Raw genomic sequence first — 25,301 nt, 5'->3', positions numbered from 1 at the left:
AAACATACCTGTGGTGCATCACGTAAAAGTATAGCACATATAATTACAGAAGCAGGCTGTACCACCCAGGTTTGTGTCAGCGTACTCTGTTTGCACAGTGGTGAAATGGCCCAATGGTGCATTTCACAGAACATATCCCCTTCTCTAAGTGGAGCATGACTGTATACTGATACTGTTATAATATTAAATATTATTAGTACATTCATGAAGAGACCTCATATCTACCAACTATTTAAACACCTAAGTGCTCTTTCTTGCAGTCTAGCAAACTACCCTTGTAGTTTGGGCATATAACAGAATAATGCTGTTATATGCAAGTAATAAGGTCAGCTCTTAGCTAGGGACTGTTACGTTTTTAATGACCTCTAGTCAGTGGCCTTGAGGTGTATTTCTACAATTACATACCTCAGGAGCCTCCTGCTAGCCCATAGTACCAATAGAAAATTATTTTTAAAATATGGAGCCGTACTTAAAAACGAACCCCTCAGTGGTCAGCAGGAGCTGCCGTACTATGGCCCAGAGGAAGCAGGGAATGAGAAACGTACAGTGGGCCTGGGGCTTCAGTGCCCACCCAGGAGCAGGGACTGCACACCCCCTGTATTTGTGGGTGACTGGAACCCGGCTTCTTGTGCTGTGGAGGGTACGGACTTGCCCTCTGCCAGGACTGCAGTCAAACCAGCTCTGCCGTACAGCCCAGGGAGCAGCCAGAAGCGGGCAAGTGGAGGAAAGGCGTAGATCAGGAGCCAGGCCTCTGCTGGGTGTGGTGTCTAGAATCATGGTACCAGGGTAAACGGAATACCCCGTACTTGCTAACTTGACAGCAGCAGAACACAGCCAAGCGAAGGCAAGCAGGAAACTGTAAGACTGGAAGAGCACTCACCAGCGAGAGCTCTCAAACTAAGATTACAAAGTGCATGAGGAAACCCACTACCATGAGACAGCCAGCAGACCCAATAAACAGGAGACGCCATTGAAAAATAAAGACAGGAATATTATCCACGAAACAAGACCAAGAGGGTATGCAAAAGGAGCAGGCAGACATGTTAAAACAGACACATACAAACATGCAGTCGAATATATTTTTATAATTAACAAATAGAATTCAAAAGTGTACCAAATCCTTATGAAAAGAGAATTTATAAAAATTGAGATAGAAGAAACCATAAAAACTGTAGCACAAGGGAATAAAGAGATCAAAATTACGAGAGGCAATATTGAGGAATACCAGAAAGGAAAAAATAGGATGAAAGGAAACATTTGGAGAAGTCATGACTAAGGATTTTCCAGAATTGAGAAACAACAATATTCAGACTGAAAATTCTCATCAAGGCAAAACAGGATGAATTTTATTTTAAAAACCCAACCCTTTCCATATCACAGTCAAGTTTCAAAATATAAGTAAAAATAAGAAAATCTAAAAGGCTAACAGAGAAAATGTACAGATTACTCCCAAAGGCACTAGAGATTAGCAGCATGAATGCCAGAAGATGACAGAATATCACCTTAGAGGACAGAGGATAAACATCTGTCAGCCGAACTATCCAGAGTGATAGCAAAATGGAGGTATGTGAAGGCCCATTCATGGAGGGAGCTGCAGTCACTGCCTCCCTGCTCTGTCACGGGCCATGCTGCCTCTGCGGGCCAAAGCAGAAGCCCCAGGAGAGAGAAGCAACTCCAGACCTACTTCCAGCAGAGAAAGGATGATGTCCTTGAGACTCCTTGGCCTTTGTCTCTAGCATCTGGCTAGAAATCCAGGAAAACTATATAAATGGTCAGAGGAAGAGAAAGAAGCACCTGTTTCGTAGACTAGTATTTTGGATGCTCTCGTATGCAAACCTGCAGTTTTATTCTTGTGAAAGGCACTGAAGTATTTCTTAGTATTATACAGTCGATCCCTGCCTTCACTTTTTGGAGACTAGTGAATCCAGTTTCTTTGTACAGGCTTAGAGATTTCATCTTCTAACCTTTATTTCATACTTTAAAATTTTAATGGGCATGAGGTTTTCTGTGTATCTTGTTTCCTGTGCCTTTTTTTTAGCTCAAGCACCAAAAGCAATATAGCAGTACTCAATCAGTCTAATACCAAAAAACTTCTTTGAATAATAAAGGAATATCGTATTTCCCTGAAGCTTTCTTAACAGTCAGAGATGTTGTCTATGAAAAAAAGCAGTAAATAGTTATTTGTAATCTCCTACGTGAAGTGGCAGCCGTCCAGGTAAAGGTTAGAACATTGTCACTACTGTGTTTAGGCTGCTTTAAAAATGTTTCTCTTTTCATCATTTTACCAAGAATATCAATAATATAATAAGCCAAGAGAAAGATAAAAGGTATAAAGACTGGAAATACAGGGATACAATTTCTCACTACTGGAAAATTACAGGTTCTTCCTGACTGAAAAAAAAAATCTAAAAGAATAAAATGTTAAGCCAATATAAATTCAAGATTGCTGAATTCACAATCAACATATAAAAATCAATAGAATTTCCTATGTATCAGCCATAACCATTACTTTAAAATACTAAAGGATTACTACTTAAACATAACATAAAAAGCATGTATCATAAAAAATACATAAAATGTTTATCTTATATGTGGCAAAATAATTCATAAGCAAATATAAAAACCTAAGTGACTGACTAGAAGATATTTACAATGTATTTAACCAACAAAAGGGTGATGTTCAGAATATACCAAGAACTATAATTCAATAAGAAAAATACAAAGTAAAGAGAAAAATTGGGTAAAGAAAAACAAATAGAAAAACAAAAGTTCAAACCTAAACAGCCAAGAAACACAGGAAAAGATTCTCCAACTTGTATTAGTTATTGAGTGGAAATTATAATCATTCTTTTTTCAGGCTGGCCATGAAAGAACTTTTTGGGGAAAAGCATAAAAGCTTTCTAAAGGACATTTTTTAAAACCTCAATAAATGGGAGAGACACATCGTGGTCAAGTCTGTTAGGATTCTGCTTGGCCTCTTGTAATAGAAAACTCAAAGTAACAATGGTTTAAACAAGAGAGAAGTTTCTTTCTCACATAAAAGAAGTCCAGGAGTTGGGACCCTCTTTGGTCTGCACAACACTAACTGATTCACCAGGGACTTTTTTTGTTTGTTTGTTTGAGATTTTATTGGCGAAGGGGGGAACGGGACTTTATTGGAGAACAGTGTCTTTCTCCAGGGCCCATCAGATCCAAGTCAAGTTGTTGTCCTTTCAGTCTTAGTTGTAGAGGGCGCAGCTCAGCTCCAAGTCCAGTTGCCATTGTTCAATCTTAGTTGCAGGGGGCACACAGCCCACCATTCCTTGCAGGAGTTGAACTGGCAACCTTGTGGTTGAGAGCACACATTCCAACCAAATGACCCATCCAGCCACCCGGGAGCTCAGTGGCAACTCAGCGGCAGCTCGTTGTCTTCATTCCTAGTAGCAGAGGGCACAGCTCGCTGGCTCATGTGGGAATCGAACCCGCAACCCTGTTGCCCAGAGCTCATGCTCTAACCAACTGAGCCACCCGTCCGCCCCCTCATCAGGGACTTTTACTTGCGTCACCTCCTTCGATCCTTACAACAATCTAGTGAAGTAACAAGACCGATATTAACATCACTGTTTTGCAGATGAGGAAACAGGTTTACAGAAACCTGCAGCAGTGGCTTGAAGTCACAGACTTGAGACCAAAACCAATCAGATTGCTATTCACAGTGCGCGGTCCACTAACTCACAGCCTCCTCTTTTGTTTGGTTGGAACCCTCCTCCCCCAAGTTCTTAGGTCCACATGAACACATACAAGGTTCTTTGGTCTCACTTAACCTGCTTGGGGGCCTTTAGTCAATATTCCTAGAACAAGACACTGGGTGCATGTGGTAACACAGTATAATTGGTTATGTAGAGTAACAGTGCTTCGGGACTTCCAAAAATGTGTTATCTGCAGAAAGCAGAGACCAGGACTAACTCCGTCTCTCTGCTCCCACAGTAGAGATGATTTTGGTGAGGACTCATCTCTCCTCTAATGTGCTTCTATCATTAACAACACAAAATGTTTTTATCTTTGAGTTGAATTTGAACTTATTTTCTTCCAGCTGTATTTTTATTATTTTTTTCAATTTTTATAGTCAACTATAATCATGTATATTGATATCAAATAGTATTTAACGATGCTTTTCAGCAGTTTAGGATGAAATAGAAACAGTGGCTCAGTTTTTTTGAGATCTAATTAAGATTTCTGAGAACATTAATTATCTTCAGACTTGGGAATTTTTCTTTCAATGCCCTTTTTTTAAGTGCTTCCGCTGCCAGTGTGCATTTCTTTTCCAATACAATTGTTTCTTTTAGATGTACATGTGCAAGAAATTAATATGAGGGCTTAAACGTGTGCTTTTTCAAAGTTTATCGACTTGTTAGACCATACACAAAGCTGTAGTGTAGAAATATGTCAAAGCTGTGTGTGTAAGCAGTGAATTCCCTAAATCTCCACGGTCATGGCTGACCATGAATCACTGATTCTCAGAAATTGGCTACATTAGCCAGTATCTGTTAACAATTAGAAGTTGAACCTGTTTTCCTGCATGTATTGGCTGTTTGGATTTTCGGTATGGATTTCCTTTGTTCAACCTTCTCTTTACTTTGTATTCTTTGAAATACCTTCCCTTCAGTTGCTTTTATTTGGTGGGGGAAGGTATTACAGGTTTTAATTTTTTTACGTAATCAAATTTCTTTTTATGGGTATATGCTTTGTGTGTCTTGTTTAAGAAGTATCTCTTTATCCTACGAATATAAGCATGTCATTTAGAGATTTTTCTCATTTAAATTTTTAGTTTACTTGCACTTCATTTTGGATATTGTGAAAGTACCAAGCCACTATTCTGTATTTATTCTCACAGGTGGTGCAGCTGAACAAGCCGGAATAATAGAAGCTGGAGATGAAATTCTTGCCATTAATGGGAAACCCCTAGTTGGACTCATGCACTTCGATGCCTGGAATATTATGAAGTCTGTCCCGGAAGGACCTGTGCAGTTAGTAATTAGAAAGCATAGGAATTCTTCATGAAACAAGCGGCAGGAGTGACACATTTTTTTAAACAAGAATCTCCTTTTCTCGGTTCCCTTCTTATGTTAGCAAATCAGAATGACTGCTTTAAACGGTAGATTCCTAAAACAGAGAAACGTGGTGTAGGCAAGGACTAAAAATCTCTACATCTGTACTTGTATCTGAAGCTGAACTCGGGAAGACGTCCCCCTAGGTCACCAGGGCAGATGTGCTCCAGTGCCTGCCCTTACCTTTCATGTTTACTGATGGGGATACGGGATGTGGCAGGATGCTTTTTCCTCTGCAACATTTAGCTAGACCTTTGCTTCCTTTCTGCCACCTCTCCCAACATACCCAGTCCTGGCAATTAGGGAGCCAACAGTGTGAGGGGCAACCCAAGTGTCACAACTAAAAGGATTATAGTTTTATATAATTTTGTAAGTAAGTAACCAAATGCTTTTAGGGACATTCAATGGAAGGAGACACAGGTCAGTGTGTTACCCTGAAAAGAAAATGAGACTTTAAAAAAATACATAAATATTGACGTAATGGTTAGGCTGAGCTCAGGAATTATCCAAAAAAATGAAAAACAAATAAAAAGTAATATTTTTTAGTGAGTGTAATGTGCACTGTACGGATGCAGAGTTCAACTCGGGGGGTTATTGATGACCAAGAGGTCCTGATCTAAGCGTAAGTCGTAAGGCTGTGTTACACAAATGCAGGTCCGGTGAACTGTGCTAAGTCGCCAGGAACCTCACTGCTTACAATGAGCAGGGAGTTCCAGCTCCGTGAGCCCCTTACATCTAGTTTGGAACTTGTTTTGAGTACGTTCTTGGATTCAAGACTGGTCAACACAAGAGCAGCCAAAAATAACAGTCACGGGTTTCTGTTTCTGTATTTTGTGTACTCCAACCAGTAATTTAAACTAAATTTTTAGAAACCAAGTATCTTTTTAGTGTCCTTGGATTTATAAACATAGGCATTATATTTACAATCCAAATAGAGGAGCTTAAAATAATCCTTGTAGAGGGTTTTGGGGTTGGTTTTCCTCCCCTTACCCCAAGCAGCTTAAAAAAATGTGACCTTTCTAAGTACTGGGTCACTTTTCCTGACCTGGGTGTAATGCCATACCTCTGAGGTGATTGAAGTTTTTGCTCTTTTTGTTTCTGTTTTGCAAATTCTTCCTTCTGTCAAAAAAGTTTCCCTGCAGAGAACTGTGACTCACGCTGCTTGTGAAGCTGGTCCTAGCTAGCTGCTCTCCATTCAAAGCACTAGCTTTGTAGTGGCTGTTCCCGTTCGATGCACTGTCCCTTGTCACACAGTTGGCTTTTCTCCCCTTGTACTTCAGGTCCTCATCAGCTTCATTTGCCAAAATGTAATAAGAAAGAGGAAAATGGAGAATGAGAGTGAGTCACTTTTCAAAAGAACTATGTAGTTACAACCCAAACTCCCGGGTGGCACCTGCTGGCTGATTGAGTCCCGGGGAATCCAGGTGAGATTACATGCTGAGGACGCTAAGGTTTCATGTTGGAGCTTTTACTTTATATAACCTACAGTGGGTGTTTGGCTTAGAGACAAGAACTCAAGTCATTATACCCCCCAATCATGGAGGCACTTGAGCCGTCACCTTTGTCCATCCTTTTTCTGAGTGATTAATCCCAGTTAACCTTTGTGGAGTTGGGCCAGAGAGGCCTCTCCGATGGCCGTGAACTATCTGGCTGGTGAGAGCCCCGATTTCTCATTTTTTTTTAACAGGTTATACAAAAAAACATGTAGTACAGGCATTATTTAGAAAGACCTGATGAATTTACCTTCTATTTTTCACTACAATTCCAGGTAGGATCCTATAGACCGTCAGTGCAAGGTGCATGCCAGATTGTTTCTAAGTCTCTGGGGTCAGTTTTGTGGTTTCTGTTTTCTTGCCTAAACGACAAGACACTATTAGAAGTCAACACTGAGAAGGATTTTTTGCCTCCACTCTTCCAGCTGTGCCTACTAAGAAATGCACAGTCCTCTGTGAACGGACAGGAACTTCTAGAGCAAAGTGGAACAATGGGGCGCTCTCCTTGGGAGCGACCCTCCTCCTTGTATCTGGGTGCAAGGGGAGACCGCTGACTCACTAAACTATGTTCAAATCATTGCCATTTCTAGTAGATCTTGCCAGGAGGGTTCCCTGGCCGACAGTTGGAACTTCAGGGAGCAAGCAAAAGTCAAACCGTCTTTGACCCTAAAATAGAAAGCTATTTATTTGTCTTCAGTGTTCAAGGCATGACGAGTATTTCTAATTAGTCGAATGAATTCCCACACTTCCTGAAGTGAACACTAATGGTATTGTCCTACTCAAACTTTCATGGTTTTCGTTTTTTAACTGGTCATTCACAATAAGCTATGAGGTTAAATATGTGTTATAACATGTAAATCGTAGTTACAAGGATATATTGTGAAGGTTGAAGTAGGTTGGGTTTGATTTCTATCCTACCATACACATCTCATTTAATTTGATGGTTGACTTAATTGGCACCACACCTGTTGTATATTATACATTATTCTTTATTTATGTAAAATAAAATGCCTTATATATTATTAAAGAGTAAGTGCAATAATATGAAATAGCCTGTACATTTAAAAATGTTGTCGCCAAGTTATGTAAACCCACATCTCTGTAAACAATCTTTTTAAAGTAATTTTAAAAAATAAACACTCTGCTTATTACACTCGGCTTACTACTTTTTTTTTTAACTTTGTATCTACAGAATAACCTTTCAAGATATCAAGATAAGAAATGTTTATGATTACCTAAATTATTACCTGAGTGGGTGAGGGGCAAAAAGGCAACAGAACTCAGGTCACCCACTCGTTCCCAGGCCACACCCAGGAACTGACGCAATCCAAAACCGGTCTACCTCTGACATCTTAAAAACACACATGCCACACTTTTACAATCTTCTGACCTTATTCCCTTTCTTCCCACTACTGCTTCTTAGCTTCAATTTCAACGCCCTCCAAGCCATTCACAGTTGTCAGTTTCTCCCCATCAGAACCTCTGCCCTTTCATTCTCATCTCTATGCAGACTGGACCCCATAAGAGCACAACAGTCCCAATCCAGCCCATAAGCTAAGCTCCCTCAACCCAGTTAAATCCTGGATCCTTTCAACGAGCTGACTTCTTGGTTCCTACATGCCTATTACTAGACCAAATCCCACAACAACACAGAATGATGCTGCTATAAATTCATGGTTTCCAACCTCAATGGGACTCTTGTGCTACTCGGCAACACTTTCCTTGTCCGTTTTTTCTCTCGTGCTTCACAATGACCACAATCCTCATTTTCCTCAAAACTCCTCCCACTCACCTCTGCCACCTTTTCCCCCCAATACTTGCATGATCTGGGATCCTACTTCACAGAGTGAAATAAAAAACCATCTACTTTTTTTAAGGCTCTTTGGTTTTAAGATGCAGACACCAAGGAAGAAGGCAAGATGGCATCTCACAAACATCCAAGAATGGGACTCAGCATATGACAAGACCTCAGACACTACAGGAACTCTGGGGCTTACGGGTCTTCACTAAGTGCCCTACTCTGACAGGACCCTGCTGTTGCTTGTGGGTCTCTTCCTGCAGACCTACTTCTCTTTCCACCCATCGGCAGCCTTGTCCCCAACTCTTCAGACCTTTTTACTTAGAAATCTATGAATGCTATTTTGTCACAATTTTGGCCCCCCTCACTATCACAGAATTTCTTTGGAAATACAAGCTGCTAACTGCCTGATTTTCCATATATCTCCCAAAAGTAAGATTCTGATTGGCTCGACTTGGGTAGTGTTTTTTTTTTTTTTCTGAGGAGAACGAACTTGTTTATGCAACTCGCCTCTCTAAAACACAGTGAAATGAACAAATACAAAGAGGGAAACTAAGAAGCACACGCTCAGAGATAAGAAACTCAAATGAGATTAATATGAATCTAGTAGAACTAAGAACAGAAGCTGAAAAAACCACCTTATCAAACCAAAGCCATATTAGAAGCATCAAGTTCAATGAAACCAGAAATCCAAGTCAGTAACATTAATGATGAACTTGAAAAATGCTTAGGATACTATGAAAAGGGACAAAGCAAATTTATAAATAAAATCCTGATTAAAGGTTAGCCAATACAGTCCAGTAGGACATTAAAGAAAATACCAAATCCAAGTGATGTTAAGGTAAGAATGTATGAAATGGCTTGAAATTTAAGAAATCTATAAATGTACTTCATCATATTAGTGGGACAAAAAAGAAAATAGATGTCAGTGCTTTTTTAAAGCCTGCATCAGTGGGAAAACTCCAGAATCATTCCCATTAAAGTCAAGCACACACACAAAATAGATGTTCACTGTTACTGTTGAATAACAATGTTCTGGAAGTATAAGCCAATACAATTAGACAAAATTTTTCAAGAGAGATATAAATAGTGAAAAAAAAGTATTGTAATCTGCACATGATAGAGTTGGATACATGTAAACACAAACACATCAATTTAAAAACTATTAAAATATTAGGATTCAGTAAGGTGGTATCAAAAATTATTCACCAAAACAACAGCTATACATAAATAATAACCAATTAGAACGTATGGGAGGAATCACCTAACCACAACAATGGAAAAATAACCTTAGCAAGGATTGGCAAGCATAAAAAACAGACAACTCTATTAAGAGACATAAAAAAGGTAATTCAAACAAATGGGAAGACAGACATAGCTTATTTGTGGATAGGACGACTCAATACTATAAAAATTTCAATTCTCCCTAGACTATACATGTAATGTAAGTCCAATCATAATTTGAAAAGAATTTTTAACCTGACAAAATTATTCTATAACAATGTCCATTAGAACGGACAAAGAACATGAATCTAATTCAAAAAGACAAATACAAATTACAAATACAGTAAATGATAATCAACCTCCCCGCCACCCCCAGTAATGAAAACAATTTGGTAATTCTCTTCTATTTGCTTAGCAAAGAACAGGATTGAAAGCACCAGCTGGGGTGTAAGGAAACCAGTATTCACATTATTGGTCAAAGTGTTAGTTAACATGCATCTTACAAATCAACTGGGCTTGATCTTATACATTTTCAAGGCATACAGTTTGAGCAAACTCACTTCTGTTAATTCCTCCTACAGAAGTCAAATATGAAGAGGTGTACGTTAAAATGCTGTTTGCAATAATGAAAAACGTAAGAATAATCCAAATGTCCATTAATGAGATTTCACGAAGTTAGACAATGAAGCCAGAAATGATTAAAAAGGATGACGTGTGCTTACTCTGAACGTTCTCCACAATGTAAGTGCAAACAGTGAACTGCACACCCGTGTGTGATGCTAGTGAGAACAGAGTACATGACTAGACTATGAGAAGTTGACGCCCATATAATTCTAACACTGGGCTGAGGAAGGGTACATAATCAACATTGACGTTATCATCCATACTCCTTTAAAAGACAGCCTGCAAGGCTATGAATATTACATTACTACCTCACTGATACAAGAATATATGACATTTGTACACAACCTATGAGAGCCGTATTTATATCATCCTGGGACCTGCTGGGCTGTGATGACTGGAAATTACCTTGGGCTGTTGGGCAGTCACCCTGATCTGGATAAAAGTGAAATGGAACAATATTATCTGACAATAGGGCAGAAGTTAATACAAGATGGAGAGGCCGTAAAGTTGGAATTAAACTTCGTAAAATAAATACCTCACATAGACTTGCGACTGGTCGTTTTCATGCTCCTGGGGCAAAAGCAGCTGTGCCTGGCAGCCATGGACTGCCATCATCAGACGGGATGTCGTTACGTCCTGGTCCTATGTTGCCGCTGAAGCAGTCCGATACCAGCCTCTTTCACTTCCCTTTCAGTGATGACCAAATTCAAAGGTTTGCTATACTTTACAAGAGTATTGTACTCACCTGTTCACAAACAATGGCAAGAACTGAGTAATAGAAAGTGACCACTGGGGCAATCTTGCTTCAGCAGGCCAGGGACTTTTTTGGCCCTTTGACATCTGATAATTCTTTTTTCTTCTGAGAACATATAGAATTTTTCAATCCCTAAAAGATCATTTATGTAATTGTAACAAGATATTAGAATAAAGCAGAGAGGTCCTTTTATCATTTTACTTTGCAGAAGCATAAGAATTTTTTTATGTCTGCTATTCTGTTTTTTTCTGTTAAAGAAGCCCCCTCCTAGTTATTTATCTTACCATTTATCCTTATTAAATAAGGAAAAATCGTAGTTGAATGCCATTAGTGTTATTCAATCACTTCAGGATTTAAAAACTCACACCAGGTAATGTGAGATTGGTCAAATCATCCTCTCCAAGACTGTTTTTCATTAAATGAAGACAGTAATTGGGGTTTGAGGAGGTCAAAATAAGGTATTAAATACTTAACTAGGCACAGAACATGCATTCAGTAAGTTTCCTTTCTCCATTCTGTTAGAGCATTGTTCCAGATCAGGTTATTTTAAGGAACACACCTCAAACAACATGTGAAGAAGTCAAAAAGCTGCAAAAAATACTAATTCTTTGCACAATAGATCTTTATGTGAGTTTTACTATATTAAAATTCACTGCCTGATTCCTGGATCTGACGGCTTGGATCTAAAGTGGCATAAGCCTGGGGAAATACTGCACACACAATAAATATTTTCATAGTGTCACACCATTCCTGCTTTGAAGAAGATAGTAAGCAGCAGCATTTTATAGAACGAGTTCTAGAGAGCACTTTCCCCTCAGACTGTACTTTTCCTATCCTCCGAATACAGAAACATGTTCTGAAGCTGGGGTCACACACAGAGGTGGGTGTGCACTCTCTCTCTAAAACAAACTCTGACAGAAGTTCAGGCGAGGCCCTTTTCTCCTTGCTTGAGAACAGAGTGGCTGCTGAAATGAAGAATCCCTTAGAAATATCCATTATCTCACTTCTAAAATCTTTTCAAGAGAAAAACAATGGATCTTCACCTGAAAAGGAATTCCAGGATACTCATTATCAGTTTCCAGTATCCATTTTATGGGAGGCAACTATAAAACTAATAGTTTCTATACTTAATTACCACGAAGTGTCATTTTTCTCCAAAAAGGAGGTTACTTAATGGATAGAAAATCTGTCTTTTTTCCATGCCTTAAAACAGGGACAAAGCCAGCCCATGGCCAGCTGCCCGTTTGTATACATACGGTTTTATCAGAACACAGTCTTGCCCATCTAGTTGTATTGTCTATGGCAACTTGCACTCAGCAGAGTTGAGTAGTTGCAACAGACAACATATGTAACCTAAAGCCTAAAATATTTACTATTTGGTTCTGAAAGAAAAGTTTACTAATCCCTGAATTAAAATATTACCACACTATAGTAAGGCTAAGTAAACCTTCATTAGAAAGAAAACTAAGGTAGAATACAAAAATACAAATGATATGCTTGCTCTAATTCAGGCACTTTCAAAATCATAGTTTATTACTTCAGATAAAAAGATAGTATACATATTAATCTCTTAAAATTCAACTCTAGAGTTACACACCATCTAGTACTTTTGCATTGAATGTTAACCAAAGCAAACCTCTACACACCTGAAAGCCCCACTTTAACATGAACTACAGTAATAAAAAAATTTGACATTTTATTTGTTCAATATATAGTATTTACATTATGAAACGAAGGTGATTATGATAAACAGTGATAAAGAAATAGTAAAAATAAACTTTAAAAAGCAAAGATTTATATTCTTATAATGTGCTAATTATCATAATTGTATATAAAAATTAAAACATAGCAGAGCTTTCTGTTACAAAATTCTTAATCATCTGAGTTGTAGTCATTACTTGCTAACAATTTACATGCAACATCTGCTAGAACTGACATTTGACTTTTTTTTCCCACCAAGAAAGTGTGAGTAGATAAATGACATTTAAAAGCAGACATTAATTCACTTGTGGTTAAAAAAAGGAAACAAACTGTACTCAAGATTAGTACTGGTCACAAGGCTCTTCCCTATAGAAATGATAAAAACGGTAAGACCCAAAAATCATTCCAGAAAGGAGACGCATAGGCAGTGTACCATGAATGGAATAGCTAAAAAAAAAAAAAATCTTGGGACCAATCAGACACACGTCTTTTCTCTCTCCTTTAATGCTGAGAGGTCTGTTTTGCCAAATAATAATGACTAAAGTGAGTGAGGGGCACCAGGTGTACAACTAATTAAATCTGCAAAATACTAAGATGGAGGCAGGGGTGGCCAGAAGGGGCAATTTATATAATTCAAACTATATACAGCATAACTGGAATGCAGCCCATCCCAAACTGGCTTTGTGAAACAAATGGACCTTTATGATTTAATAGTTAAAATCATAACAAGTGTTATAATAGATTTACATGAGAAGCAAAATCCAAGGGGCATTTTATATTATTTACTGTGTTGTTTCAATTTAAAAATAATTTTGCTAAGTATACATCTCAACTGAAGTCTAATGTATAAAACGTCCTAATAGATACAGATATTTACCTTTGGTAAGTAAAAGGCCTTTTTGTGACTTCTGTCTGAACTACAGGCAGAAATGAGATGTACATGCACATGTGGGGAAAACTCAACCTGAGGTAACCCAAAAAGATGTGCATGAAGGAGACTGAAGGTACTTTGAAAGTCAAAGCGTGCCAGAAACAGTGAGAATTGCAACAAGGAATAGAATGCCAATATGGCAGTAAAACTTTTTAAAAACAGAAAGAGGAAAGCCTCTCGTACCAGCAGAATCCTGCATACATTAAAAAAAAAAAAGCCACCTATCATTTCATAAAACAAAAGCCAATCAATTATAATGTGGGAAAGTACAAATGCAGAAAACCAGAAGCCGAGCGAAGAAAAGCTCCCGGTTTATGAGCGAGAAGGAGAACACTTCCTTCTGAGCAGTTACTTGGTGAACGCGGCCACCACCGCCCACAGAACCTCGTTGGCGTTGGCCTTCAGACATTCCACCTCCGGGTCTAAGTCCAGGAGCTGCCGCACTCTCTTGGTGGCTAAATCGTACTGCTCATCCAGAAGGGGCGCAAAAGCATTCTCCAGAACATCGGAGGCATGGGCGAGGTAAATGAGGGCCAGCAAGCGCTTGTCCATGCGGTGAGGGTCATTCACCCATTTGTCCAGAACAGCTTCCTGGACCTTCTTGATGAGGCGCTGCTTAATGTTGTTGTTGGTGAGGGGATGTGTCGTCATGTCAAACAGTAGGAAGTTCTGTTTCTCTGTTGTCAGCACGCCCTTTTCTACCAGGTTTTTAGCTAATCGTTCCCGCACATTTCTTAACTGATAATGCAGTTTTAATGGATTCCACGTCTCACCTAAACAAAAGATTTCAGAAGTTAGAAATGATAGGTATTGACTTCCACTAAGAGGGCGGAGTAGGGAAATGCTGTACTCACCTCTTCCCACAACCATATCACAATTACAACTAAATTACAGAACGACCATCACTGAGAACCACCTGAGGACTAGCTGACCAGAAGTGATATATATAACTAAGGATACAAAGAAGCCATGAGACTGGTAGGAGGGGTGGAGACACGAGAGGGAGAGGTCCCACACCCACAGCATGGCGATTAAGAATCAGGTGGCATATCTCTGCTGTGGAGGCCCCACACGAGGAGCGAGGGGTCCCAGCCGACACCGGCCTCCGCAGCCCAGAGCACCAGTGCCAGGAAGAGGAGTCCCCACAACATCTGGCTGTGAAAACCAGCAGGGATTAGTGAAGACAGAGGGCTGCTGGAGTCCCAGGCATTTCTCTTGAGAGGCTTGCACACAGACTTGCTTGCTCACGAACTCACTCACTCTGGGCTCCAGGGCAGCAGCTCGAAAATCGTGCCAGCGAGGTATGAGGAGGAAATAGGGGCAGGGGACAGGACAGCTCTCTCCAAAGACAGATGTGTTGGCAGGCACCAATATTCCTTTGGTGAGCCCTCCCCACCCAGCCAGTCCAGAGCAGGTGGCTGCCTCCATTAACCTAACACCGTTCATCCTGCCCTGGTGATTCCCTGAGATCCCACCCCAACGAACACCTGCACCTGGTAGAACCTCTTCCATCAGCTCCTCCACACAAGCAGCCTGCCTCACTCTTACTGCGGCCTTTCCTAAAATCTCTCAAAGGTCCAAAACCCCCAAAAACACAGCAGCTGGCCTCGGTGTGCCCTGTATCTCTTGCTAAGCTACCTCAAGCCTGGCACAAGTGGCAAACTGTCTCAACTAGAAAAAGAACAGAGCTCAAAGTGAGTAGAAAGAAGGAGATATAAAGATCCAAGCGGAAATAAACATAATAAGAGTCTTTAAAAAAAAAACCACATACACACAGAAAAGATCAATGAAATAAACAGGTGGTTCTATAAAAAGATAAACAAAATTGATAAACCTTTAGCCAGACTCATCAAGAAAAAAAGGAGCCAAATAAAGTCGAAAAAGAAAAGAGAAGTGACAACTGACACCAGAGAAATGGAAAAGATTATAAGAAAGTACTACAAACAATTAGACAACCTAGAAGAAATGGACAAATTCCTAGTAACATACAATCTTCCAAGACTGAATCAGGGAGAAATAGAAAATCTGAACAGACCATAACCACTAATGAATCAGTAATCAAAAAACTCCCAACGAACAAAAGTCCTGGACAAAATGGCTTCAGGTAAATTTTACCAAACAATCAAAGAAGAATTAACTATCCTTCTCAAACTATTGCAGAAAAGGAAAAGGAGAAAAGGCTCTCAAACCCATTTTATGAGGCCAGCATTACCTTGATACCAAACCTAGATAAAGACACTATAAAATCAGAAAATTATAGGCCAATAACCCTCATGAATATAGATGCAAAAATCTCAACAAAATATTAGCAAACCGAATTCGGCAACACATTAAAAAGATCACACACATGATCAAGTAGGATTTATTCCCAGGATGCAAGGCTGGCTCAATATCCTCAAAATCAATTAATGTGATATACTCCATAAACAAAATGAAGGATAAAAATCACATGATTATATCAACAGATGCAAAGATAAAGAAGATGTGATACATACATACAATGGAATACTACTCGGCCATAAAAAAGAATGAAATCTTGTGATTTGTGACAACATGGATGAACCTAGAGGGTACTATACTAAGTGAGATAAGTCAGACAGAAAAATAAATACCATATGATTTCACTTATATGTGCAATATAATAAATAAACAAACAAACAAACTCACAGACACAGAGAACAAACTGGTTGTTGCCAGGTTGGGAGGGGAGCTGAGGGCAATGGGTGGAAAAAGTAAAGGGATTAAGATGTATAAATTGCCAGTTATAATAATCATCACAGGAATGTAAAGTACAGCATACGGAATATAATCAATAATATTTTAATAACTATATGGGTAAGATGGGTAAGAGACTTACCAGGGTGATCATTTTGTAAAGTATATAAATGTGTAATCACTATGTTATACACCTGAAACTAATATAATATTGTATGTCAACTGTAGTTTAACATTTTAATGGTTTAAAAAAGAAGTGATAGGTATTATTGGCTTCTTTTATAAAATTTTGAACTATTAAAAAAAAACAGTAAACTTTGATTCTTTTTCCTCTAGAGAAATAGAAGAAAAATCCAACTTGTTTTCTTGCCAATTAAACCATGAACCCTTTGAGGGCCAGGCCTTTGAATTCTAAGCACCTGGCACATTTTCAGGCACAAAAGTTACTCAAAAGACCAATCTGAAGGCAGTATTCAAACCCGTCACCCTATGTGGAAATGAGCCAAATGTTATGTTTGGCCTCTCTCCAGCTGTTGTCAAAAAGCAGCCAATAGCAAAATAAAGATGTTTACTTTCTGTTAAACACCACTCTGCAACAAATAAGACAAAAAAATCAAAAAATGTTTCCCGATTAATATGTTATTCCTGAAACTGCTACATACATGCAGCCTATAAAGCCAGGCTTTCCTAGCTTAATAGGATCGCCTATTTAGGCAATACTATTTTTTGATGACAAATAATATAAAGCTAATTCTTGAAGGACAAAATGTTTTTAATCTTGTTATTTATACACATTTACTTTTGAGACAGAACCAAATGATTTTTCACTAAAATGCTTTTTTTCTCTATAGAATCCTGGAAGGGAATATATCAAAATATTAATCTTGGTTATCTTTAGGGATTATGTGGACAAATTTTCTTTTTTGTACTTTCTGCATTTTCCAAATGATCTCCAATGTAACTATTTTTATAATTTGAAAAAAACACTATAGTAATTTTCTAAATTGGGGCATGTTAAAGATCAACCACAGGCACTTTTATTATATGCAAAAGCTGTAAGGTTGAAATTCTATATTAAGAGAAAATCTTAAACTGTACTGTGTACTATAGGAGCCATTAACCACATGCAGCTGTTAAATTTAAATTAATAAAAAATTTAGTTCCTCAGTTGCACAAGCTACATATCAAGTGCTCAATAGCCATATGTGGCCAGTGGCTACTGACTGAACTGCACAGAAACTGAGTAATTCCACGCACCAGGAAATTCTGGTGCATAGTGCTGTCTTAAAATATGTTACTATTTAGTTGGCCATAGACACAATTATTTTATCATACGACTTAACAGTACAAAATACAGGGCTGTAATAGAGTAATCAGTCCTGGACTTGCCCTCTGACCTTAATCAATTAGAAATCTGGATAAAAGATATGAAACAACTGTTTTCAGCTGCTAGTCTACAGACAGCCCGGGGCTGTGATCCTGGAGAGAAACCTAGGTGAGCCCTACTATTGCCCAAGCTTTCTACCCGAAGGCACATCCCAGGAAGCAGAGCAGGACAGAAGGCCCAAAGCAGGACACAGGAGTCACACTGTTAAGAAGGCAGAGATCAGAAGCTAAGGCAGCTGGAATACGCAAGGCAGAGTACTGGACAAGAGAGAATTATGCAGAACAAGAGCTTAGAAATCTTGGTCATGCTCTCTTAAATCTAGCTAAAAATGAAGGCAATGTGTGTTAAGGTGAGAAACTCTACAAGGCTAGGCAAAGAAACACTACCAAAAAATTGTAAGCTGAAAAGGGCTGGAAAAAATTTGAGTGACAACTAGCCTGAGTGTAAAGACCTCACTGAACACCCAGGATATTCAGAAGGGACTCCAGAAGTTTAGCCCTTAGTAGCAGGGCTAAACTAGCCCTTGAGAAAAAGGCTACTCTATACCTGGCCTAACAAAGTTTAAAAACAAGTTGATCTACAAGTAACTGCCTATCAAAACAGAATTCAGCACTGAATAACACAGCAGGAACAATGTCCACCATTCAATAAAAAATTACTAAACTTGTGAACATGGAAAATGTGACCCAAAACTAAGAGAAAAAAAATCAACAGAAACTGTCAACCAAATCAGACATGACAGAGATGATGGAATGAGCAGACAAGAACTTTAAAAATGACTATTTAAAAATATCTAAATAATTTAAAGGAAAATATAAACACAATGAAAAGAGCTACTTTTTAAAGAGTAAATGATCTGGAACTATTATTTTTCATTCTGTAAATCACTGTAAAACTAGGAACTTAAAGCAATATTTTCAAATAATGAAGGGTTGGTACCACAAATTATTAGTAAACTGAAGTCACCACCTGCACTTAAAGAAAACATAACTTTTTCAAATATAAAACCCCTGACAAATACGCTTCCACGAAAGATAAACAATCACTGCATTCAACCTCCTCAAGAAGGAGAAGAGCTGAAATATATTTGGGGCCCTATTTTTTTTCAAACTTAATTGAAAAAAAAACATTAATTCAATAATAAATGAAATTCTATTTATTTCAATTTCTGATGTTAAACAAGCCCACACCTACACTTAATGTGAAGAAATCGTTAACAGTTACTTGATTATATACAGCCTAACAGGTAGTAACAGCAAGCTCTGGACTCAGACTGCTGGATTTATAATTCAACTTGGTCATCTCCTAGCTGTAAGACCCTGGGCAAGGTTCCTTAACCTCTTTATTCCTATTTGCTCATCTGTTAAGTGAAGATAACAAGTATATTCAGCATATAGGGTCATTATGAGGATTAAATAAGACATAATCAAGTTCTTAGAAAAGAGTCTGGTACATGGTAAGCTCTAAATAAATGTTAGCTATTATAATTTATCCATGTGCAGAATCAGCACTTTGGCAGAAAGTATTTACCATATTTATAATGGTCTACAAAAATCATGTAAGGTACTAAAAATACAAATGTTAAGTAAGACGTATTTCTTACTGTAGAAATTTAAAATCAAGTGAAAGAAACAAATTCATAATATAGCTAAACTATACGGGCTAGAATACGATGTGAATAAGGCCAAAAAACAATATGAACAAAGAACCCAGAGAAATAAGAATTTACTTGGGCTTGATGTTAAGGAATACCTCAGGAAAGTTATAGGAAGAATTTTGAAGCTAAACTTTGAAATCCAGCAGCATTCAGCATCCTGTGAAAGAAAGACGAGTCTGTATTCCAGGCAGATGAGTGGATAGGCAGTGATTATATGCAGAATTGTAATTGCTGTACCAACCCACTATCTCCCTAATAAATGCCTGCCTGCTGCACTTTTCACTAGACTGAATTTTGTTTTGTGGTTTTTAATGTCTTTGGCAGGTAGTAGGCAGCCAAAATCAAACTGGAACTGGCTAGGTTGTTTTCTGACATTCTCAGTTAACTTTGGGAAATTTAAACTAATAAACGTAAATTAATCAACAGCCAAATTTATGTAAAAGCCTATAAAAAAACTATAGTTTAATTCTAAGATAAATTATTAATTATCTATGCTTCTAGCAATTTATCAGTGATAAAAGAAGTACTATTCCCTAGCAATTCACTACTCAAATAGGAAGGTATTCTATGCCTCAGAGAATATTGTGGCCATGTATTCCTAAACAACAGGGGGAAAAAGATTTATTCTGAGAAACCTATAAATTTCTCTTTGCAGACATAAATAAATAAATATTTTTAAAAATATCTCTAATGCTGCTATAAAACATTTTTCTTTCTCATGGGAAATAAATGGAATTAGTAGTTCATGACTTACTATCATTTTGAAGTCATAATAAGGTTTACCTACAACTTATCCACAATTAAATCCTATATATGGCAACCAATGGAACAAATAACGCCTACAAGGTCACTGTGAGAATTTCTCAATTCCAAAATATGCTAACTTAGTTTAGTGTTGCTACTAAAAATGAGAAGAACCTGAACACAGACAAACCCACCTTCAAATAAAGTGTTCCATTTCTGACTGGACCTTCTTATATGGGCAATCGTTTCTATCTCAGAGGGAAGTAGTAAAAAGGGACTCAGATATCATCTCCTTTATAGCAAACAATTCCCTAGAAAGGGGCAAACCTTGTATGCTCACTTCAACAAAAACGTTATTCAGATCCCTTCACATATTTGAAAGAATGAAGAAATCTCATAAGCAGAAGGCTGAAATAGTGTAACATGAAAATGTTGTTTAATACTGGACACCTCAAAAAAACGTACAATGAAATAACTGACTGGTCAAAGTGTCTTGGCATCCTGACATTTCTTCCTTTTATTTTAAAAGAACCAAATTAAGCTAAATCCAAAGAATAAAGTAACCCCTGAGTTGAGCATATTTTAAGAAACCAGTATAAATTGGGAAGGGAGGAGGGTAGTTGGATGGGTAAAAAGAGAAGATACAATATAGATACTACAATAACTACTAGTATAGTACCTATACTAGCTACTAAAGATTACCTACTTCAATTTAAGCAGAATACTAAATACGTTTAAATACTTTGTAATAACTGATGAATACTAAAATTTTAGATTAACATGTTACTGTGATCCATATTGTTATTCACTAGTACCTAAATTATGCACTATGTGAAGAAACTTTATAAGCTATACAAGCAAATTTAAAATGTATGGAATTTATTTATAGTTCACTTTTTTGTAAGAGGAATCATGAGAAGTATATAGAAAGAGGAAACATTCTTCAAAGGTTATTTATGTTCCCTGCCCAGCAATTACTTCAGTGGAAATAACAAACTGACAGGTACCTAAGTAATTTCATTACAGATAACTTCTATCTTCCTTGATATCATGTTACAAAATTAAAAGCAGCTGTTATTAAATTTGGCTGTCTAGTGACACCTTGTGACCAAACTGATCAACTACATGTCTTAAGATTTCAGAAAGCCAGCAACTCTTCATTCTTAAAAACAGTAGTCATTAAACATTTTTAAGTCTTTGCCTCAAATATATGTATATTTATTTTTAAAAATTAATAAGACATATAATAATGCTTACAATATATCAGTAGTTTGAGCATGTACAGATATACAGTGGAAGTAATAACAAAATGAGCCCCTGGGTATCCCCTCCCCCAGGTAAAGAAGGAACCTTTGCCAGGCAGGACCTTAGATGCCTCCCACGTCCTTCTGTGCCTCAGAGGTAACCACCAGAACCACTTGTGTTCATCATTTTCTTTTCTTTACCATCTATGCAAGTATCCCTCAACAATACAGTACAATACATGGTTTTTAAAATCCAACAGCAAGCAGCCTTAGCTGTGTGAGGACAGTCCACCAATTTACCGCCTCTAATCCCGCAGAACAGGACCACTTCCTTCTTTCTGTCTCATTCTGACTTTTCAAAGGCCTAGTCCAAGTCCCACTTCCTCCTCCAACTACTAAAGCTCCCCAAAATTTCTATTTTCTGAGCTACTGTACTTACAGAGAACCATACTGTTAAATTCTAATCTGTTATCAAATTAGAAATATACAACTGTTCCCCAAATGGATTTTAAGATTCTTTCAGCCTGGAAGCACTTTTTAAGTTTCATAGCATGTATGTCAGTATTGCTGCAATAACTGGTATTTAATCATTATCTGGAAGCAACTAAAAATTTTTAAAATGTACCTATCAACAAGCTGGCCACAGAACTGAACACTTAAAATTGGTTAAGATGGTGTTATGCTGTATATATTTTACCACAATAAAAACAATGCTTTTTTAAAAAGACCAGCAAGCTGTCATCAGTACTAGGTAGGAAACAGATGTTTTCTTAATTTAAAAGAAATGTGGGGGCCAGCCGGGTGGCTCAGGCCATTGGAGCTCCATGCTCCTAACTCCGAAGGCTGCCGGTTCGACTCCCAAGGCTGCCGGTTCGACTCCCACATGGGCCAGTGGGCTCTGCCCCCAGCAACTAAGATTGAACACGGCACCTTGAGCTGAACTGCTTCCTGGATGGCTCAGTTGGTTGGAGCCCGGGCTCTCAACCACAGGTTCCATTCCTCGAGTCCCATAAGGGATGGTGGGCAGTGGCCCCTGCAAGTAAAGATTGAACATGGCACCTTGAGCTGAGCTGCCACTGAGCTCCCGGATGGCTCAGTTGATTGGAGCGCGTCCTCTCAACCATAAGGTTGCCGGTTTGACTCCCGCAATGGCAATTGGACCAGGAGCTGAGTTATGCCCTCCACAACTAAGATTGAAAGGACAACTTGACTTGGAAAAAAGTCCTGTAAGTACACACTGTTCCCCAATAAAGTCCTGTTCCCTTCCCCAATAAAAAAATAAAAAACAAAAAACAAAAAGTAAGGAGTGGTAAGAGGAGTAGATTTAAAAAAAAAAAAAAAAAAAAAAAGGAAAAGTGCTTTTTTTCTTCTCCCATTCTGATTCTCTTCTTTTATGCTGAATTTATGGTTCATTCCTAATATACGTCAGGAATATGCAACTAAGGTTCTACGAGTGATATTCTGGCATTCATAGCCATCCTAAACTTCATAGGATATTGTTTTTTTAAAAACTTGCTAAGTATTATATTAGCCTCACCATTTACTCAAATTCCTAATTCAAATGGATACTCTGTTTTACAAAATTTTAACTGTATTTAAATACTTTTGAGAAGAGCTTATAGACTTCTGCCACTTTTTCACTCCTCAATCAGGTGAGAACAGTGCAACGTCAGCCCAGGGTGAGAACCCAGTTCCGTTAGCAGTTAGCTGTATACTGAGGACCAAGCTACACTCATAAAACATCACATAACAGGTAAATTTAAGTATACAGCCGCCTTAAATGTGAAGGTTCAACCTCCCTGCATGTCACACTAACTGACTCATACTAATAAGTTCATTAGTATGAATTCAATTTAAGGTATACAAACTGTTAAAGGAAACTTGGTGGACATGTTATTAAACCAAAGCCCAACGTGCCGTCAGCACCTATGATGTTAGAAAGAGATCGCTGATGGATGGAACATCTGGAAACATCTCCATAGTGCAGTGGCATCCAAGTGGGTATCAATACATTAAGGCAATACTCACGGTGTTCCCTAAACAGAACATTAGCACTGTGACTTAGCTGCCACAAAAGTAACTACCACTTTGAGAAACGCTCCTTTGGCCAGCTGACATAATTACTAATTACTAATTCTAATTTGCAGCAACAGAACTGGTCCACAATGGCAGCACAGCATGAGTTTGGCCAAAGACTGCTTAGGCCAGTGATCTCCAAAGAACATACAAAATGATCCATCAGGGCACACTTAGAAGTTATTAGCACTTCCACTTTCATTTAAAATAATTATATTTGCTAATATTTACCATATGGAGTTAACATTAATGGCCTGAGTCTGTCCGAGGGCCGCTGCATGTCACCAACAGGCATAAGTGGAGGGTTAACGCAGAGATGGCCGAGAATGTTTGGGGCACAGTGACATACTGTATTGGTATGCGCTGAGTAAGGAGATTTGTGGATTATATTATCTAGTTTTAACCAAACAAATCCTCATCAAATGGGCAAAGTAATTTAAAAGATTCCCACAAAAGAAATTTATAAGACATCGCCAATATCATAAGCACAAAGGGGGAAAAGAGTAGAGTTCAAGTTTCTCTTACTCAATGAGGTAAAAAGCAACTTACCAGCAGATCTACAAGAAAGTGGTCAAAAACAAAATTTCAAAAGTATCAAGACAACCTTCTGAATAAGTTTATGTTCTCCATCAAAAAGAAGAATGAACCCTGCCCTAAGTGTAAAGTCCCATTATTGCCCTATTAGCTAAGAATGATTTTTAAATAAACATGCAAAACTCACAATCTTTTACTGACAGGAGAATAACCTCATAATGGAACTATTATTTTAGAAACTATAAGTGAGAAAAATGTCATCATGTTAATTACCAATTTCTGACAAAGTCCCATGTTTTTTAAAACAGTTGCTCTAAGCAGCGTTTGAATTGAAATAAAGTAACAATACATGTACAGTTGAGCCTTCCACAACACACAGGTTAGTTAGGGACACCGACCCCTATGCACTCGAAAATCCACGTATAACTTTTGGCTCCCACAAACTTAACTACTAACAGCCTATTGTTGACCAGAAGCCTTACCGATATCATAAAGTCGATTAACAAATATTTTATGTTATACATCTTATATATTGTATTCTTACAATAAAGTAAGCTAGAAAATGTTATTAAGAAAATCATGAGAAAGAGAAAATACATATACTTTATTTTTAAAAATCTCATAAGTGGACCCATACTGTTCAAACCCATGTTGTTCCAGGGTCAACTGCATGTAGAAGTTACATTTCACGTTAACAGTAGAGGGAAGAACAGGGTAACTTGAGGCCCTATCCTCAAGGAGCTCTCTGCCTAGATTAGACAAATACACAAATAATGTAAATCTAGTGGTTATTAGTGCTGTCAACCAAATGTTCCAGCATCATCCCCACTATAGTGGCAGTTTCCTGTCTCCTTAAACTTACAGGAGGCCATGTGACATGTTCTGACCAATGAAACCTAAACTATGTGTCATTTCTGAACAGAACTTTTAGTGCCTGAGTGATCTGCTACGCTCTCCTTCCCTTTACAATAGTGACTGACAACGCTTCAGATGGTACCAGTTCCATCTGCCTAACTGCCAGAGTGACAACGAAGTGGCTTGTGATTGACGTACAGCATGAGTGAGAAATAAACTGTTCTTTCAAGCCTTGGAGGTTTGGGGGTTGTTTGCCACCACACTGTAACCCAGCCTATCCAGAATAAGGTAGTGTAAGTTAACTATGATAAAAAACGATGGGAGCTCTAAGGAAGAATATTACATCTCATTCAACATCTGCTCAATGTAAAGGGGAGGAAATTTTAAAAACCACTATTTTCCCCATTCAGTGACTGACAACTTTCAAGTCTGTCTAAATAACTAAACTAGCTGTTGGCTATTTTGTCTCAGTTCCTT

At 38.1% G+C, this 25,301-nt stretch overlaps 2 protein-coding genes across 6 annotated transcripts in view; one reads left to right on the top strand and one right to left on the bottom strand.

Annotated features, from left to right (window-relative positions):
* The window catches only part of PDZD2 (PDZ domain containing 2), a 331,929-nt gene extending 324,193 nt beyond the window's left edge, over positions 1–7,736 (top strand). For all 4 annotated transcript variants that reach the window (XM_081053224.1, XM_081053222.1, XM_081053223.1 and 1 more), the window contains one exon: positions 4,874–7,736. In XM_081053224.1, coding sequence (XP_080909350.1) covers positions 4,874–5,040 — 167 coding nt within the window. In that variant the 3' untranslated portion in view covers positions 5,041–7,736. The remainder of the gene's footprint in view (positions 1–4,873) is intronic.
* Positions 7,737–12,486: 4,750 nt separating this feature from the next.
* The window catches only part of GOLPH3 (golgi phosphoprotein 3), a 49,456-nt gene continuing 36,641 nt past the window's right edge, over positions 12,487–25,301 (bottom strand). For both annotated transcript variants that reach the window (XM_081053219.1, XM_081053218.1), the window contains one exon: positions 12,487–14,385. In XM_081053219.1, coding sequence (XP_080909345.1) covers positions 13,961–14,385 — 425 coding nt within the window. In that variant the 3' untranslated portion in view covers positions 12,487–13,960. The remainder of the gene's footprint in view (positions 14,386–25,301) is intronic.

Source organism: Rhinolophus hipposideros, assembly GCF_964194185.1.
Source record: "Rhinolophus hipposideros genome assembly, chromosome: 7".
Classification (NCBI taxonomy): domain Eukaryota; kingdom Metazoa; phylum Chordata; class Mammalia; order Chiroptera; family Rhinolophidae; genus Rhinolophus; species Rhinolophus hipposideros.
The sequence above is the reverse complement of the archived record's forward strand: the minus strand, read 5'-3'. Positions and strand labels throughout refer to the sequence as shown.